Genomic DNA, 20,014 nt, shown 5'->3' with positions numbered 1-20,014 from the left:
GATTCAGATCAGCATGCTGCCAGTTAGGGGAGACAGCAGGAAACTCTAGCAAAGTGATATGCTACTTGGGGCGGGGCCAGCAGAAAAAACGTGTGTTAGACACTTAAAAGACGCCCACCAAAACAATCCAATATCCGTTTAAATGAACGCTTCATGTAGAATATTTTTAGCGCTTCATCTTCACATGAAAGCAGCACTTTCCTTTTAGCACTACATTTTTCTCAACCACTGAACTACCGTATTCCTACGGACAAGCACCTATAGCGCTCACTGCGTTACGCCACAGCTGAGGGAATCAGAAAGAGCTAATCTTCACTTTGTTTTCACGTGAAGATAAAGTGCTGAAAATATTTTACATGAAGTGTACATTTAAACAGATATTGGATTGTTTTGGTGGGTGTCTTTTAAAAGTGTCTAACACACGTTTTTTCTGCTGGCCCTGCCCCCAGCAGCACATCACTCACTCTGCTACCGTTTCATGCTGCCTCTCCTAACTGGCAGCGCACTGATCTGAATCTACTGCAGGTAACACACTGACTTTGCATGACTACCTAACACAACCCCCCAAATAACCCCAGCTATCCCTTTAATATTAGGTAGATCTGATGGTTCTGTTGCCCTTCAGATCCTCTGAAAAACTAATCTGCACTAAGACAGAGCTGAGCTGAAAATCACTGTTTTAACTCAACAACATAAATAACTTTTCCTACTCTTTCTACTTCTGGTCAGTCTGTTTTTATTTGAATAAAAACAACGTGGCCTCAACACGTCAAATTATTGAGTGATTCTCCGAGCTCCCAGTCTCAGTGTTAGGCTAACCACAAACACAGGGCTGTAGATTCATCTGAGGCCTTGTCCTTAATATTTTCTTCTGAGGATCTGATGGTTTTAGGGATCTTGTGTAATTTTTATATTCTGTGATTTAAAACATAGTATTTTTTAGGCTGATTCCACTGGTTTAGTTACATTTGTCACATTTGTGACTTTTAGGGCAATAGAAGTAAATAATTACATAAAGGATTGATATAAAATATAAAACATACAAAAGAATAATGCTATTTTTATAGGTCATTTATCTGAGATTTCCTTGGAAGTTTCCTGGAAGTGACTGTAATCAGGCACAAGTTATAAAAAGGACTGGGACAGTTGTGAGACATTTAAACAGAGTTTATGTGGGTGTGTGGAGCAACTTGTAAAGTTGAAGAAAATGTCTTAATTCCTGAAACTTACATGGACCTATCACTGTACTGGACCTCTGCCTTCTCATGTGACTCTGGGAATCACAAAGAACAAAAGGACTTAGCTAAAGGTTGGACTGTAACTCTCAGTGTGTATCAGGTTTAATAGAAACAACAGAGGCCCCAGGATACTTCCCTGAGGGACCCCATGTGTTTATTAAAGACAGGGAACAGGATTCCTCCATCTTTACCAGCAGACTTGTCTCTGTATGTCGCTGAACAGAACATTCAGCAGTGAATCTCTTGGGTTTGAAGTAGCCTTTGTGTCTCATTATAACTGATTGCACTAATCTGTTGATGCTGAAAATTATGATCTTCATTTATTGATTAGTTTTGGTTGAAGTTGTGTAGAGACGATGCAGAAGACATGTGTTGTCCCTGTTTCATTTTGTTCCTGTGGGATTAATAAGTTTGATTTTTGCTGTGACTACTTTTGATTTTCTTTTGTGTGAAATGATGGCTGGTACTTAAAGCCTTTCTGACTTTGGGATCACACATTTCATTTGTAATGTTTTCCTTTTGATCATGATAACTGAGCTGTGGTACATTGATTAATTAATTACAATGCACTTTGATTTACAGTAGGGGTGAATAACGTCGTAATTGCAGCACTGTGAGAGTTTTATATGTTCAAACTTGTCTAAGACAGAAACACACCATCCAGGTAGCTGTTAGCATCGTTAGCTGTCCCCATTGAGAACAGAAGTGGAAGCTAACGGACAAGCATCCAGCTGTGTTCCCAAGTGTTTAGGCTTACTTGCAGCTTACTTGCAGCTCTTACACATTAGATTTTAGATGCCTGAGTTGTGATTTCCACCTCCAAACATCTCACATTATGTCATTTGGATAAATGTGTGAGGATCAAAGAGGTGAAACAATCCAATGTTTCACTAAAAGAGATTCAAGTTTGTGCAGCGGGTTTTAGTTTTTTCCTTTGATCCATCAGATTCAACTTGCGACCCACCAAAGGGGTCCTGACCTTTTAATCAGAAACACTAGCCCTGTTTCGCTGAAAGCTGCTGTAACTCCTCAGTTTCACCACAGTTCAGACACTTTGTGAGGGATCTGTTAGAAATAAAATATTTTCAGAAACAAGGAGCTTTACTTTTCTGGGTGAAGTCTGCTGAATAATTTTGTAATTAAACTGATCTTGTGTGTGCGTGCGTGTGCGCACTCTTTGGCATGTCACTACTTTCTTATCTTGTCTGTGACCTCAGCACTTGTACATTAATGTAACCGGGTTTGTACTCCTCTGTGCTGGTGACAGTCAAAGCCAGAGAAGTATTGTTTTCAGGTTGTCTGTCCGTCTCATTCTCGTGGACACGATATCTAAGTAACACCTTCAAAGGTCAAGGTCAGTGTGACCATTTTTTATACAAAAGTCAATTTCGACCAATTAATTTGATTGGATGAGAGGCATTCCATGAGTGCTGACAGAGTACAACAGCACTGGGACTTTTAACTACAGGTATCACTCCGCTTCACAGGTGTTAAATGATGTATGATTGTCAGAAGACGAGAAGACACCTGGATACTTCAGCGCACACCTGAGGTAATGTGTAGACAAAGTAGCAAGCTAGCTAGGAAAATGTTTTTTTGCTAAGCAACAGTCCAGTACCAGTCCAGTTGCGGAACTATTTTTGTTGGCATTGCCAAATAAATGATAAAATAATCAAAGAAATCATAATATGTTGTTCCTTATTTAACTAATATGGTGCCTGTAGAACTGTTGTATAAAAGTGATGGGTGCCTTCGAGTTTGACTTCAGCTGACTAAGCCTGACTTCACAGTCAACGTGAGCTGCCGGTGACTATCAAACAACTGTAGCACGAGTTCACCTGTGTCACAGCAGCAGGATGTTCACACAGCTCACTGCGGAAAACTGAAGAGCTGTTCAGTTTCTTAATTTAAACATGAGTGTTACAATTTTGGATGAAATCTGTTTCATTTAAGCCATTCACATCACCACATTTTTCCAGTACACTTTTAAGATTTGGACGATTTTAATCAAATCTTTTAACTCAACAAGGATTTTAGCCTTCGGAGGTCAGGATGTAAAATTAATGGAGACAAACTGCATTCGCTCCAGAAGCCATGTCTCCATTTACCCCACCACCCAGCTGCAAAAGCTGCATTCACTTCAGCAAGAAGATCGCCCAACCCTGGGTTGTGATTGGTGACTGCAGGAGGAGGGGGAGACTCTCCTTTGGTACTCCAGCAGCCCATGACATCCAGCTAGGGAATCGATATGACAAACTTGACTTACATGGCTTCCCTCCTCTGACTGGGAATCCGCAGTTCGCAAGTGAGTCCAGTGGATCTCCATTACCTCCGGTCTCCCCACCGAGCACACTTGTGCGATCCTCCCGCCCCACACTTCGCTGCTCAAACGGAATTTTACCATCCACCATCCCCTCTGCTTGTCCACCTTCATTTGCCCTTTCACCATGAACTCAAACTTTCGCAGGCTCCTTCACTCGCTTACCGATTGCGTCTTTTAACACATGGCTCCAGTCTGCATGTACAGTGCAGAGCGCAGTTTCTATTGACAATTTTAACCTCTTTTGGAATCGACCGTCCTTTTACCTAAAGCTTGGTGTACGCCCAAGCAGACTGGGTACACATTTGTTAACACATAGGGTTGCAAAAATGGAAACTTTCCATGGGAATTTATGGGAATAAACGGGAATAAACTGGGAATTTTCCAAATTGAAGGTTGGCTCTTCATAGGGAACTTAAATATAGTTGAGGAAAGTATATTTTAGCATAATCTTGACTAAAACAAACAGATGCCATTCAAATACACTTGAATATCCATGCCATTCCTCAATCACATGCACAGAGCACACTGCTTACTGCATGGCTAACGAGACCACGCCCCCTACTGGCACCGTGCACGCCTCCATCACATGTACAGAAGATTTCTAGAAGACTGGACCACACTTTTGAGCCTGAAGCACAAAGACTATTGAAGGCACACATTTGTGCCTGTGGAATAAACATATATAATATATGTATATATATATATATAATATATTCCCAGTTAGTTCCCCTAAATTCCCATTAATTCCCAAAATTCCCAAGCTTAACTTCCCATGGAAATTTACCGGAAATTGTCCGCCCCTTTGCAACCCTATTAACACATGACATATTTTGCACAGTTTCTAATACTCCTACAGTCTGACTATCCCAAGCCACATGTCCAATCAGCCAGGTGTGCACCACACTGGTCACTTCCGGTCTCCAATGGCAAGCCGACACTTTCCCCACCTCGCTGCCATCACCTCAACCAGGCACAGACTCAATGGCTCCCTCTTGTGTCCAGGCACCCTGAAAGCCCATAATTCCAATCATTACTCAGAGACCACAGTTTATGTCGAGACAACATAAACAGAAGCACCGCAGAAACCCAAATAATATCATTACTGTACCATCTCCAAATTCAACCAAGGCCTATTACAAATCCAATTTCTGGCTTTTCCACTAACTTTGGTCTCCTTAATGTAAGGTCCCTCTCCAACAAATCTTTAATTTGCCAGGATTTTATCATCACCAACAAAATTCACTTTTTTATGATATCAGAAACCTGGCTAAACCTGGCCACTGATAGAATCATCACCCCCCCAACTTCTCCTTTTTTTAACAGCCCTAGGTTATCTTGTAGAGAGGGTGGACTCTCAGTTCTTTACAACAACAATTTTAATTGCTCCTTGTCTCCTTGGGTGATTTTAGTTCTTTTGAGTCACTGTGTTTTACTATAGTGGGAACCTTAAGACTTTGTGTATCTTGATAGAGACATACCCCCTAAATCTGTGTCTGACTTTCTAGAACAATTCTCTGAACTCTTCTCTACTGTAATGCCACATAATGACAGTGTTTTAATAATGGGAGATTTTAAAGCCTTTTAACTTAAGTTGGATTGTAACAGGCCCCACACACAACAAGGGCCACACCCTTGTTCTGGCCCTCTCACATGGCATCTCAGTAGACAATATATATATATATATATTATATTTCTATCTTCAAGAATCTGTTGAAGATAGATGTAGTACTTAGTCAAGGTCTCCTACTGCTGTGAAGCTTTAGTGATGTCCCTCACTGTACGTCTCTTTTTGGATAAAAGAGTCTGATAAATGATTAAATCAGTGGCAGCTGGCCAATAGGGGGCGCTAGGGCGCCGCCCTCCCTGATGGAAAGTGATTTTTAAATGTTTTTATTTATTTTTATTTTTTCCAAAATAATCGTTTAAAATAAATGATTAATGCTTATTTTACAAATAAATGTGTTTTGAATTATAAAGAACGAGCCATATATATAATATAAACCATTATTTATGGGGTAATTTGTGTCCACGGTCATTTCCCCTCTCTCCTGGGGCGCTAGAAAAGTTGCCCCAGCACTGCAGCAGCTCAGCCAATGGGAGACTGTTGCTGAGACAAAAAAACACATAGCAACGGGTAATTTAGCCATTTAGCGTCATCAAATTTGTTAAGCTTGGGGCGATATTTTAGGCTTGGGGCGATAAATATCGCCCCAAGCCTATGAGTATCTTAGCAACAAGAAACAAGTGTGGGAAATCGAGATGGCGTCGTCAAGTAGACAAGAACAAGAACACGCAGAGCTTCAGCTACCCGTAAGTTCTGTAAAATCGCTCTTGCTAAACCACTTCGAAAGGAAAACTTTAAGGGAAAAACTTTGTGTTAAAGAACTTGGACCTGAGAAGCCTGGTCTGAATTTAACACAGCAGACACAGGAGAAAGGTAAAACTCACCAGAGGAGCTTCTCTCTGACTGGTATGACAGGAAGGCTTGGCTAACTGGATGTAGTTTTGCAAATGCAGTATTCTGCTTCCCGTGTTTACTGTTTAAAATGCCGGGGGCAGATATTACATGGACTGTAACAGGAGTTAGAGACCTAAAACATTTATCAGAGCGGATTAAAAAACATGAATGCTCGAAGGTGCACATGAACAACGCCGTCAAGCTAGCCGTGCTAGGCAGGACTAGCATAGCTGCGCAGCTGGATGAAGGACACAGGATTGCGGTCAGAAAACACAATGAAGAGCTGGATCGAGGATCATTGAGTGTGTGAAATTCTGTGGAGCTTTTGAGTTGGCATTGCGAGGCCACGATGAGACAGCATCGTCCGACAACCCCGGCATTTTTCGGGGATTAGTCGACCTTGTGGCCTCGCTGGACGGTGTATTAGAGGAGCACCTGAAGACCGCCACTGTGTTTAAAGGCCTCAAAGACAGTTCAAAACCAACTTTTGGACTGTCTGCTGACGGTTCTTCCAGATTGCATTCTGGAGGATATAAAAAGGGCAGATTATCTGGCTATTCAGGCAGATGAAACAACAGACACTGCCACTCATTGTCAGCTGGTGCTTGTGCTACAGAGGAGACAAAGTTCATGTACAAATAAGAGCACTCACTCACTCACTCACTCACTCACTCACTCACTCACTCATTCGCTCACTCACTCCCTCACCCCCTCACTCACACATACACTCACACAGACACACACACTTTTTCTGTGTATAGTTAACTTTAATCACCATCCACCTGTAAACATTATAATATACCATTATATTGTAATTTTGTACTATGAGTATTCACTAATGTATTTAATCCAATTGCTACATTTTATGTTCCTATGACACAGTTTTTCTTTGTATATAGTTATTTTTAATCATCATCCAACTGTAAATGTCTCTCAAGAACTTTAATTTTGTATTAAGAGTAATCACTAATGTACATCTCATATCATTGTCATTATCTGTCAAACTGTTGATTTCTAAAGGGCAATTAAATGATTATTGTTTATCCCTAAAACAATGGTATCTTTTGGTTTGGGTTCTTTTATTGGGATAGTTACCGAAAGCTTCTGGCACGTACAGCCCCACCTAGAATATTTTTCACCAGCCGCCACTGGATTAAATGTATGTTATGTAATAAAGAATAATAATTAATAAATAATAATGGGAGGTGGAAGCGAACTTAATTTACATCCTGATAACCGTAACATACGTCATACTGGAGCCTACAATGTCCCACCTTCTGAGTAGATGTCTGTATGTGGGATGGAGGGAAAACCTGCAGACAGCACTCAGGGCTGAAAAACACTTCTTCCACCTCAGTTTTTTTAATAAACACCTAATATTCTACTAAAAAGAAAAAAGTAAATTAATTACAGATTCAATAAGGCAATAAATACTATATTTCCTGTATTTGTTACAGCAGCTATATTTAAAGTCTTTATTGAGAAATTAAACAAGATTTTATTTTTTATTTTTGTTACAAAACTATTATTAGAGAAAGCACAATACATTTAATCCTCATCTGTTATTTGCTATACAGTGTGTTCCATGTCCACCACCAGACCTACATCCTGCCTGATATTGTATTTTTACTTTGTATTTTTCTCATTTGTTTTCTGTGGTGCTATATTCATTATTTAAAGAAGTGATGACGTGCTCAGCACTAGTTCAGTGATCCACAGCAGCACACTCAGCTGTGCTGTGTCTCTGTGGCCTGTAGATGGAGCTGTCTCCTAACATATCTCTGTAGAGTAGGCCAGAACTATAGCCTGTACATAAAATCAGAACAGGCTGTTTACAGCCTGTTTTTACACAAAGTGTTATTTGGTTTTGGTTTTCACAGTTTGCACAAATTTAAAACAAAACAAAATCTTTATTTTCAGTTTTTTTGAGGGAACTCAAACTTTATTTTAAAACTTGATTCTCTAAACAAAAAGTATGTTTTGATTTGTTTTTTATCAACAGTCTGCTCTGGTTGTTTTTTGTTTTTGTCTAAATTATTGTTGAAACAAATGTTATGAATTGTTGACATTTATTTATTTCTCCTTTATGTATCTTTCTTTTTTTTCTGTATCTAATAAAATACAAGTCTTGTTTTTCTTTATTTTTGTATAATGCCAAAATGTTACAATGAATAAAAAATGTACTGACAACAGAAAGAGATCTAGTACTATGACACAGTCTGACAGTGATAGAAAATTGTGTCCATTAATAATTTTGTGTTTGTGTATTCTGAGTCACATTTTAAATTAGGCTATTTATTTAGAACCAACGGTTTGGGGGTTGCCAAAATAATTATGTTGATTGGTTGGTTGGCAGGCAGTGGGCGGGATTTCAGTGGTTCATTAGTTGTTTTGGGGTTGGGGGCGTGGTCTTTGTTGCATATTGTTTGTTGTTGGGGAAGTGGGCGTGGTTTAGTTTGAACCGGAGTCGCGCCGCAGAGAAAGGTATCAAGTTTCTTCAAGTCAGTTAGCATTAAGCTAAGCTAGTCCTCCATCATTGAAACCAGCGGAGAGTATTAATAAACTGAGCCGCCTCTGGTTCTTATGGTGGTTTTTACCGACCTTCAACGCGGTGTTTAGGCGGTTATCATCCCGGGTGTTCCGGGCTTGGTTTGTAAGCGTGCCGGTTCGTCTTTGTGGAGAACTTGATTAGAGGTGAAGTGAGGCGGCGTCATGGCAGAGGGAGCGGACTGCGGCTCAGTCAACGCCGCGAAGAGGAAACAACTAGCGGGGAGGAAGAGCCGGCAGAGCCAGCAGAAGAAGACCTCCAGCAGCCGGGTATGATCCCATGCTAACAGAGCTAACTAACATGGCTAACTTTTAGCATTACAGTCCGTTAGCCCCGCTGCTGCTTTGAGTTTTAGTGAAGGCAACTTTTAAAGAGTTAGAACAAACTGAGCTGATATGTTAACAGATGAGATTAAACACACTACTAAAACCCAACAGCCAACTCTGACTGTTTCAACTTTTAATCAACGATTAAAAAGTTTTTATAGCAACAGGCTAATGTTTAGACTCACACCAAAAAAAGCAGTAGGCCACCGGAGTAACAACAAAACACTACTGCGATAAGAATGATCTTAAATTACACATTTTATATCAGAAGTCACAGTGTTTTAGAGTAAAAGACAAACAGACAAGAGTGTAGGGGTAATAAAAAAAGACTACAGATTGGTCAGATGTGTGACGTCACACGGTGTGACCACCTGTGGAACTGTGTCTTCATCATCATCATCATCAGGAGGTGTCTGTCCAGATTCATCCTGCAGCAGGACAAGGGGGACAAACACACAGTCATAAAGTACTGTTTATTCATATAGGCACAAATGAATGAAATGAGGGAATTGGAAAGAATTTAATATGGCTCCAGATCTCCAAAGAAGACTCAAGGTGTTTAAAGAGTCAATGAGCAAATTCTGTTTCGATTTAAACCCAACTGAATAGAATTTTCTAATAATTTCAATAAACCTGTCAAATTTTGTTCTGTTAGTTCTGCAGAGTGAGACATTTGTTAAATTATGAGATTTTTGAATAAAATTTGTGTGTGTGTGAGATTTCAGGTGAGCTTGGAGAAAGTTCTGGGTATCACAACGGGCAGCAGCAGTGGTTTGACCTGTGACCCCAACTCTGGGCTCATCGCCTACCCTGCAGGGTAAGCCCCGCCTCCTCTGACTCACTTGTATTGGATGCCCCCAAAGAACAGAGTGACAGTGTTCAGGGGCACTGCTGGGTGTGTTGACTAAACCAAGGCTTTATCTCTTAACCATAGAAGAATAAAGTGGTCAGAAACATGCGTCAATGTGGGAGACACTTTTTTTCTAACCTGACAGTGCTATTGGTATTTCTGTGTCAGTTCTAGTACAAACATGAAGAGTTTTTCATAGAGTTGAACCCTGCTGATGTGATTTATCTTGTGCCTCAGGTGTGTCATTGTGCTGCTTCACCCGAAGAGGAACACACAGAGCCACATCATCAACTCGTCCAGGTAGACCTGTCTGTTTCACCTTTACCTGTTCAGTTTTCAGCTGCAGTCTGTGAGGAGCACGTCATCCAGACAAGAGGATCACAGTTGTGTGAGGATCACAGTGGGAGTGTTTACCAGGAATCTCTGCTCCCCTTTCTCAGGAAAGATTTTAATCATGTGTGGTTAGTCTCCTCTTCCTCTGTCGTCACCTCACTGTGTTGTAACGCAGCTCAATTCAAGATACAGTTGTTCTTGGGTGATATCCAAAATATGATATCTTGATACAGTGAAGCCAGTTTCTTTTTGTTGCAGGGTTTGTATTTTATGTTTCAGGTATAAGTGATGCTGCCACGTTTTTTTTCCATATTATGAAAAATATCGCACATGGCGGGAAATATTATTAAACATTGGACCAAACCTAGTTGTCAGACACTGAACCGACATGTTAAACCAGCAGTGATCCACAAGCTGCTGATGCTGAGAAAATCAGGATTTTATAATCACAACATTGTCTAATGAAATCAGAATTAACCAGGTGTGTGATCAACTACACTGACATTTAAAATGGTCAATCATCATCATTATTGTTTCAGTATTCAGTAATAATAATAATAATAGTAATGATAATAATAATAACATTATTATTATTATTACCCTTATTACCCAATGATGATGTTGGTCCTCTGTCTCGTCACCTCCCCCTCCTCTAAACCAGGGTAGAGCGAGAGAAAAGAACGTATGAACATATGGGTGATGGAGTGAGATTTGTTATTGTCTTAATTATTTATGTCTCTATAAAACTCTGATGGAGCTGCGGGTTCACTGTTGTTTCTTAAAGTGGTTTTGGAAAAATAAACATTGCAGCTGCTTCAAGAAAGGAGAATTTTGAACTTTTAGTTATAAGGATGAAAACTTAAGATGATCAGCCTTTATGTTGAGCTCATCAGAGCAGTAGCTTCTCTTCAGACTGAGAACGGCCTCCCCAGTGTAATCACTACATACAGAAGTGCAGTCACATCAGATGGTGCCTGTTGTGTAGCTTTCTACTGACGGTAATGATTACAAACTACAGCTGCACATATCACATCATCTAATGGATCCTGTTGATGTTTTTGTTTCAGAAAACCCTTCAGTGCTCTGGCTTTCTCCCATGATGGAAAATACCTGGTCACTGGTGAGGTAAGAGCAGCAACACACACCTGTGTCTGTTACTGTGTCAATGTGAATCCAGGCTGCAACCAGGCCTGTTTGAATAAACCAGCTTTATTTTCAACAAATTCCTTGTCATAAAGGGGGTTAAAGTAAGTCTGGAGGATCAGTTACCATGGAAACTGACTCACCTGGTCCTCATCAGATTAGTTTTCAGGCTGAACAAGGCTGAGAGTTTGTTTTACTGCTGTTCTGGGAACATGAGTCTGTAACAATAAATATATATAGATATCTGCAATGTATTTGTTTTTAAATCCAGTGCTAATAAAATAAAGCTAATAGATAAGTCTCATAAGAAAAATTTTCACTATTTTACTGCATGTTTTTTCTCCTTTAAATATCATTTAAATTAAAATAAATACACCGACACCCATAAATCTTTCTTTTGATATACAAGAGGAGCATGTTATTCACACTGTATTTTCACCACACGGAGGCTGGTACAAACCAAGACATATAATCCAAATGGAGAACTTTAACATTCTGTAAAGGAAATTTTAAACAATAATTCAGCAGCAAACAACTATTCTGTATCTAAAAATAGAGTAATGGCATCCTCAGCAGAGAATGAAGCCACACCCCCTCCTTGTGTGACCTAATCTTTTTATGGTCCATCTGAGCCAATGCTGGTCTGGATGTGTAGCTGATGAAGCCTTTATTTTGGTCTGAGATGCTGGTTGTCTAGTGCAACACCTAGTGGCAGAAACGATTGCTTACAGAACCTTTAAATGACTAACAGAAATGATGCGTTTGTTCCTCGCTATAAGATAAACTCCTACTGGATCAGTCAGAGTAATGTAAACATCATCTTTCACATTAATAAAAGATCTAATCAAACAGATGTGTGTGTGTGTGTGTGTGTGTGTGTGTGTGTGTTTCAGAGTGGTCACATACCCTCTGTGCGGGTGTGGGAGGTGGGTGGAGGTCAGGTGGCGGAGGTTCAGTCTCATAAATACGGAGTTTCCTGTGTGGCGTTCTCCACCAACAGCTGTTACATCGTCTCCGTGGGATACCAACATGACATGACTGTCAGTGTGTGGGACTGGAGGGTGAGGACACACACTAACACAAAACAGACACACCAGAGGCTTCGTCACACATTGACAGCTGAGTCATTGACAGTTGAAACAGCTGTTGGTCCTGTGGGCAGGTAGCATGTAAAACAGCCACATGCACGTGTCTCCAGGTGTGACACAGTTCATTTACTACAGTAAGAGAACAACACTTCCTGCACATGTTTCACAATAAAAGCTTTTTGATCTGAAGAAAGTGTTAGTGGGTTTAAATAAAGAACGCTGGACTTGTCATCTGGTAAAGCTTTAGAGCAGACACAACTGATTGATTGTTTAATTGATTACTGGAAAATGAATCTGCATAAATAAGATTATTTATATCTTATAATAATAATTATTATTATAATTCTAATAATTATTTTCAGCCATAAGTTAAACAATTTTTCTTTACATGTTTTTGACCACTGTTATATCAATGACTGAGCCTGATAATGGAGACTGGGTCAGAAAACAGGGATTGATTATAGATCATTTCTATCATGAATGCATTACTTAATACTTTAGAAAACATACTGGTACAGAGTCTTTGCTGTAACAGTTCCAACATTAATGTGATGTTTTGTCTTCCTGTCTTTGTGTGTGTGAGCAGAAAGGTTCGATCATCGCTTCCAACAAGGTGTCCAGCAGAGTTTTCGCTGTCTCCTTCTCTCAGGACAACAGCTACTTTGTCACCGCAGGAAACAGACACGTCAAGTTCTGGTACCTGGACGCATCCAAAGAACGACGGGTACTGCCCTGACCTCTGATCAGCCATTCAAAGCTCAGCCTTTACCTGTAGTCTGAAGTAACGACCTTCTTTTAACATTTCTATTTTCTCCCCATAACCAGGTGAACAGTACGGTGCCTCTGATTGGTCGGTCAGGGTTGCTAGGCGACCATAAAAACAGCGTGTTCAGTGGGGTGACATGTGGCCGTGGCCTCATGGCGTCCAGCACCTATTGCATCACCAGCTCTGGCCTGCTGTGTCTTTTCAACAGCAGCCGACAGTTGGAGGCCTGGGTCAACCTCAAGGTCAGTGAGGGAACACCTATACAATAAAAAATAAAATATAAACAAAACACCTGGACAAATAAAATAAAATAAACGTGAAGAAATTAAAAAATAAATAAAATAAACAACATATTAGCTGTTTGACAATGTGGTGGTTGTGTTTTCCATTTCTGCTACATTTTTAATGTTGTACAGAGATTCAAATACATTATGACTGTGATACATTGACTTATAGGCTTCCTGGAGTCCAGGAGTTGGTTTCTGGTTTGATCATGACTGCCTCAATATTAACTCTTGCCACTGTGTAGCATACAGTAACTAGCAAAACAGAAAACAAGCAGAGGTTTGCATGTTTGATGAACACAGTAGGAGCTGCAGGCATGTGGCTGAAGGGTGGGTGGAGATAGAGGTGGGGCCAATTTATATATTCATAAGCCCACAAGTACTAAATGAGACGCAACTGCAGCTGTACATTTAAAAAAAAAAAAAAACACCTGTACTATTTACAAATGCACCTATATGATTAAATAAAACCATATAAATCACAGTGTGATTGAGTGTTATGAAATGGTTATGGTCATGGTTATTTAATGTAACTTGATGTTAAAGTAGCGAATCAAATAATTGTGCATTTGTTGTTGACAGACGTCGTCGGCCAGTTGTCTCGCCGTGAGCGAGGACTTTATCTTCTGTGGTTGTGCTGACGGTCTCATCAGAGTGTTCAGTCCATCCAACCTGCAGTACATCACCACCCTGCACCGACCTCACCGGCTGGGCGTCGACCTCACTCAGAGTGCACAGCACGGGTACTGAACACAGATACTGCTAATACATACTGAACACAGATACTGCTAACAGGTACTGAACACAGGTACTGCTAACAGGTACTGCTAACAGATACTGCTCACAGGTACTGCTAACAGATACTGCTCACAGGTACTGCTAACAGATACTGCTAATACATACTGAACACAGATACTTCACAGATACTGCACACATATACTGCTAACAGATACTGGAACCACAGACCACTCCTCTGACCCCCTGTTTGTTTACAGCCTGTTACCTGCCAGTCCAGGTGCTCAGTACCCTGACACACTGGCTCTGACCTTTGACCCCACTGCCAAACACCTGACCTGCGTGTACAACGACCACAGTCTGTATGTGTGGGATGTTAAAGACGTGAGGAACGTGGGGAAACTGTACTCGGCCCTGTACCACAGCAGCTGTGTGTGGAGCGCAGAGGTCAGTCACAGAAATACTACCGTCAGGAGTACTCGAAAGACTAATAGGAACACTTCGGTAATAGCGAGAATACCTCCACAATAAGTATAAATACCTGCTACCAGAAATGCAACATATACTCTAAGACATCATACAGAAATACCTCCAGTAATACGAGAAAAACTTCCTGTACTCCCAGAAGAATATCAGAAATACCTCCAACACTGCCAGCAGTAGTTCAAGCACCACCAGGAATACTTCCAATACTACCAGAAATGCCTCCAACATGGGTGGAGACACTTCCAGCAGTAACAGATATACTGTAATATAGATATACTGTCTTCAGTAATAGCAAACCTTTTTTCCATTATTATTATTATTATTATTCTTATACCAGAATAACCCTCAGTACTACCAGGAATATTACAGATACTAACAGAACTATTTAATACTAGATTTCACAGTAGAATCCTGATCCTGGATCTCAGACCAGTCTGAAGTAACAATTCTCAGTGTTCACCAGGTTTTGTTCATGCTGGATTTCCTGAGTCTCTGGTCTGGACTAAGAACCAGTCCTGGTTTTTCAGGTGTATCCAGAGCTGTCAGACGCGTCTCAGGCCTGTCTGCCTCCGTCCTCCTTCCTCACCTGCTCGTCTGATAACACCATCAGACTGTGGCACACTGACCCCCCCACCATACACAGGAACCTCTACAGCAACGTGAGACCAACCCCCCCCCACACACACACACACGCACACACACATACACACACACACACATACACATACAGCTGGTTACTGAAGGTCTGTTTTATCTTCCAGGACCTGCTGAAGATTTTGTATGTTGGGGAGAACACACAGCACCTGCTGGCAGAGGGGGAGAGGGGGGAGGCAGCAGGGGCTGATGGGAAGGCTGGGATCAGAGTGCTAGGTATCAGCCCTGATGGACAACACCTGGCAGCTGGAGACCGCTGCGGAAACCTGCGGTGTGACACACACACACACACACACACTCACACACACACACACACATATGTTATGAGGTGTGCTGACATGTCGCTCTTGTTCAGGATCTTTGGTCTGGAGTTTCTGGATGAGTTGGTGAAGATAGAGGCGCATGACTCTGAGGTGTTGTGTCTGGAGTTCTCACCCACATCCACAGGTAAGATCTCAGGTCAAAGGTCATCCAGTTACAGCTCCTCTCAACATACATACATAGATAGATAGATAGATAGATAGATAGATATATAGATAGATAGATCAGCCAAGCACAGACCCAGCCTTTTTTACCAGCTTGTCCAGTCTCTTTGTGTTCATGTCTGACATGCTGCTGCCCCAGCAGACTGCAGCATTAAAGGGTACACTGTCCACCACTGACTGATAAAACATGTGCAGCATTTCACTGCAGAGGTAAAAGGACCTGAGCTTCCTGAGGAAAAAGAGCCGGCTCTGCCCCTTCAGGTATATGGCATCAGATTATGATCTGGTCTGCCAAGTGGTGGTCGAGCTGAAGCAGTGTAGGCCTCCTTGACATTTGCATGAAACAGATCAAGTGTCTTATTTTCTTTTGTGGGACAGTCAACATGAAGCCAGTCAGGTGAGAGGTGAGAGTGACATGGTTGAAATCCGCCGACATTGCAATGAATGCATCAGGGTGCTGGGTCTGTACTCTCGCAACAGTCTCGTGAATGACGTCACATGCGACTGCAGGCTCTGCTCGTGGCTGAATGTAAACAACAACATAATCATAATATTAAGGTTAAAACCAGTTCCAGTCAGATGAGATAAAAGAGGTTCTAGAAGGTGGATTAGAAACTGAATAAAACCTGATTTCTTCAGGCAGGTCTCAGGACCGAGCTCTCAGACCTATATCTGTTGCTCATAAATCAGACAGCAGTCACATAACTATTAATTACATTTGGAACAGACTGACTAAACTGATTAACATTAACATTCTCAGAATATGACTGAAGCAGCAACAGTCATTTAACCTTTCAAGGTAAAACTGACATTTATGTAAATCATCTTTTTCCCTGTCAGATAAGGAGGTGGATCACAGGGGCAGAAGGTTGTAAGTTCACAGGCAGAGGCTGGAAAGTGATGTTAGTTATGTGATGTGTTGTGTATTTGTCTTCAGACTGAGGCTACGTTCCACACTACTACATTTTACTTTAAAACTCATCTCTTCTTCTACGTTCACATGACTCCAGATTCTTCCCTAAAACGGAGGCTTTGAGAAACTCTGCTGGACTAGTTTTAGTCTGAAAACTCTGTGTTTTCAGTATCTCCTGATTGGCTGTTGTTCACTTACATTCTCTATTTTAATGCTACAACTGCTTTGCTGTTCCTTGTTCAGAGTATTTACTATAACTAACCAACTGCAGAGTAGACAATCTGCTTCCTGTTTACATGCACATGCCCAGTTTGGTGAATGGCCATGTGATAGGGGCTTTCAGGTGTGATAGTCTGGACGGAGATTACATGACACCATCTCCTGTCAGACTGAAGACACAAAAAGATGCAGCCTGAGGAAGAGCTGATCCAAGCCTGTTCTGTTTAGTTCCTGTGTTCATGCTCGTACTGATCTTATTTAAATCTTTCTCACAGCTTCCCTCCAGCTGTTTTCTCCTTTGTTTTGGTGCATTATTGTGTCTCTAGCTGCAGATCTGAATAATGATGATCTTGTTGTTTCAGGTGTGAAGCTGTTGGCGTCGGCCAGTAGGGATCGACTAATCCACATCTTCAACCTGGAGAAGAACTACAGTCTGGAACAGACTCTGAACGACCACTCGGCCTCCATCACTGCTGTCAAGTTCGCAGGTAACAATGTTCACAGGTCAATACAGTAGGGGTTCATGTCGGTCTTGCTGAAGATGCTTCAGTAACAGATCACACTCATTCAAGATGTTTGAAATTATATGAAGGTTATCGGCCACACCCTCTCAGATGTTACAGGGTGCCTGATCCAAAACATTATATCGACCCTCATTAAAACATTTCATGTAAACCACCTGTTGTTGACAGAGGAAGAGGATAGTTAAATAATAGATAAGCTTCCTGCCACTCTTTACCTGTTACATGTGTTCCAGGTGAGAGTCCAGAGGTTCGAATGGTGAGCTGTGGAGCTGACAAGAGCATCTACTTCCAGACAGCTGAGAAGGTCAGAACACACTAATATCTAAAGAAACATCTGCAGTTCTGTTTGAGCTTTGAACCTAATAAAAAAACACAATCCCATGATTCCCTCGGTCATGATCGCGGTGTGGTCATCTCTGTCATGGTCCAGACAGAGGAGGGTCTGTCATTCTCCAGGAGCCACCACTTGGTAGAGAAGACAACGCTGTATGACATGGACCTGGACTCCTCAAGGACGCACGTCGCCATCGCCTGTCAGGACCGAAACGTCAGGTAAAGAAACAATAAACACCTGCGTCTGACGTCTCCAGACTGATGGTAGAAAACATAGTTTCTGCACTGAATGAACTGGAGCAGATGTGCATGTGTCTCTGTGTGTTCAGGGTTTACAACGTGGAAACTGGGAAGCTGAAGAAGTGTTTGAAAGGCTCCTCCAGTGATGAAGGAGCTCTGCTCAAGGTGAGGAATTTAATCTATCTACAGGATCCCATCCATCCCTGATACCAGTAATTTAAAAGTCTTGGTAAACCACAGGCTGGCCTCATAAAACCTCCAAAATTATTAAATTTCGTTGAAAAGTTTTTAATGTGCCACAAAGTTCTGATCAGGTTTTTATAATCTGTTCCAGGCTTCAGCTAGTTTCAGTTTCATGTTGATCCAGCTCTGTTGAAACAAACCTTTGGGATTCTTATCAAACATACATACAGTATAAAGTGTGGGGCAGTTTGAACAAGGTGTGCTGGAGTTATGACAACTTCCTGTGTCATGGCGAAATATTGTAAATCGCCATAGTCAGGCTGTTCAACAAAAAGTCACTGTTTTCACTATAAAGCATCAGCAAGGTCTTAAGCATTCTCACAATGTGTTAAATTTCCATGATGAATCATCGTAATTCACCATGCCACCCCGGGCGGATCCTCTAATGAAAACTCAAAAGCTTCGCAATTTAGCATCACAAAGATCTTATGATTAGATCGACCAAATATGATGTTGATATGATTCATTCTCCAGGAGGAGATTGTTAAATTCCGATGCCTGTAAATGGCAAAATCGACGGCAGAATTGCACAGTAAATTCAAAATATCTAATTTCCTGTTTAGGGTTGGAGTACTGACAGACTTTGTTGTAGGTCATGGCATGTTCCATCTGCCTTCTGAATTTAGTATATGTAGGTGAAACACAGTGCGAGTATCATCACTGAAATTATCTAGGGGGCGCTATCCAGTGATTTTGCCACACCCATGGGCAAAGCTCATGAATTAAAGATGTCAATTTTCCCTCAAAAAGGCCATTTATTTTAGGAAAGAAAAATTTCTGTCCAAGGAATTACAATAGGGTCCTCGCACTGGTCGGTGCTCACATGAATATATATTCAATAATCATGCGACATCTATTCGATGACCAGTTCAGACCAGTTACCTGTTCATACCCATTCAGACTCGTTCAGACCTGTTAACATCAGTCTTAGGTGATCCAAATCACAAAACACATTGAGGACGTATTTGAGATCCCATCTGATCTGGACAACATGTGTCCACGTTCTTTTAGCAGAGTGAACGTGTCCTGAGCCACATTGAAGGACCAACTATTAGGGCTGAGTAAATCGACATATTATGGAAATCACAACATGGTCAATTTCTCTCTCTCCTTTTTTTCTTTTATTTATTTGAAAAAAGGTATTGTCAATGTACAAAAAATAAGCTCAAATAATTTTACATGAGGCCCTTTTCCATTTTTTTGTGTAAAAGTATAAGTGCCCACACATTTGCCCACAAACACATCTATATTTTCCCACCTACCCACTTGTATACAACTTTCATACCTGTGCAAATTTCTACTTCAACCTGTCTTGCATTCTTAAGGAAGTAACTATATATATTCAAACCAAGGGAGCTCACATTTATATTATTTCCATCAAGAAGAGGAAGAGGACATGAAACATTGGGGTCATACAAAGTCTGCTCGGGTTGGGGTTATACATTGGATCCATTTATTCCAAATTTGATAGAATTTGTCTTTTTCAGAGAATATGTCAACTCTTCAATTTTGAATATTTCCAGAATTATTCCATGCCAATCTTCAAATGTAGGAGGTATTGGGTTTAGCCACTGTCTAGTAATACATTTTTTACTTGATGCCAAAAGGGCCTGTAGCAGCTTTATATCCCTCCTCAGTTTCATGCACGAAACGTGGCCCAGGTACAGATTCTCCCAAGTTTAGAAGTATTTGAGTCTTGAACGCTGTACTTAATGTTTCGTGAATGCCGCTACAATATAGGTTTAGTTTGGGGCAGCCCCAGAATATATGAAAGTGATTTGCCTTGGTTGCACTGCATTGTCCCCAACATTCCCAATTTGTATTC

At 41.0% G+C, this 20,014-nt stretch overlaps 1 protein-coding gene across 3 annotated transcripts in view; it reads left to right on the top strand.

The window, feature by feature from the left end:
* Nucleotides 1-8,481: 8,481 nt before the first annotated feature.
* wdr62 (WD repeat domain 62) overlaps nt 8,482-20,014 on the top strand; it is a 32,782-nt gene continuing 21,249 nt past the window's right edge. For 2 of the 3 annotated variants that reach the window (XM_056373557.1, XM_056373558.1), the window contains exons 1-16: nt 8,483-8,836; nt 9,619-9,710; nt 9,981-10,043; nt 11,144-11,201; nt 12,113-12,280; nt 12,894-13,031; nt 13,133-13,315; nt 13,940-14,100; nt 14,353-14,539; nt 15,106-15,237; nt 15,340-15,503; nt 15,588-15,679; nt 17,212-17,337; nt 17,607-17,677; nt 17,804-17,925; nt 18,036-18,111. In XM_056373557.1, coding sequence (XP_056229532.1) covers nt 8,732-8,836; nt 9,619-9,710; nt 9,981-10,043; nt 11,144-11,201; nt 12,113-12,280; nt 12,894-13,031; nt 13,133-13,315; nt 13,940-14,100; nt 14,353-14,539; nt 15,106-15,237; nt 15,340-15,503; nt 15,588-15,679; nt 17,212-17,337; nt 17,607-17,677; nt 17,804-17,925; nt 18,036-18,111 — 1,938 coding nt within the window. In that variant the 5' untranslated portion in view covers nt 8,483-8,731. Of the gene's footprint in view, nt 8,837-9,618; nt 9,711-9,980; nt 10,044-11,143; nt 11,202-12,112; nt 12,281-12,893; nt 13,032-13,132; nt 13,316-13,939; nt 14,101-14,352; nt 14,540-15,105; nt 15,238-15,339; nt 15,504-15,587; nt 15,680-17,211; nt 17,338-17,606; nt 17,678-17,803; nt 17,926-18,035; nt 18,112-20,014 lie in introns of all 3 variants that reach the window. The other variant, XM_056373556.1, reaches the window with a different exon arrangement.

The sequence above is a fragment of the Seriola aureovittata genome, chromosome 4, assembly GCF_021018895.1.
Source record: "Seriola aureovittata isolate HTS-2021-v1 ecotype China chromosome 4, ASM2101889v1, whole genome shotgun sequence".
NCBI lineage: Eukaryota > Metazoa > Chordata > Actinopteri > Carangiformes > Carangidae > Seriola > Seriola aureovittata.
This window is presented reverse-complemented; position numbering and strand designations above follow the sequence as displayed.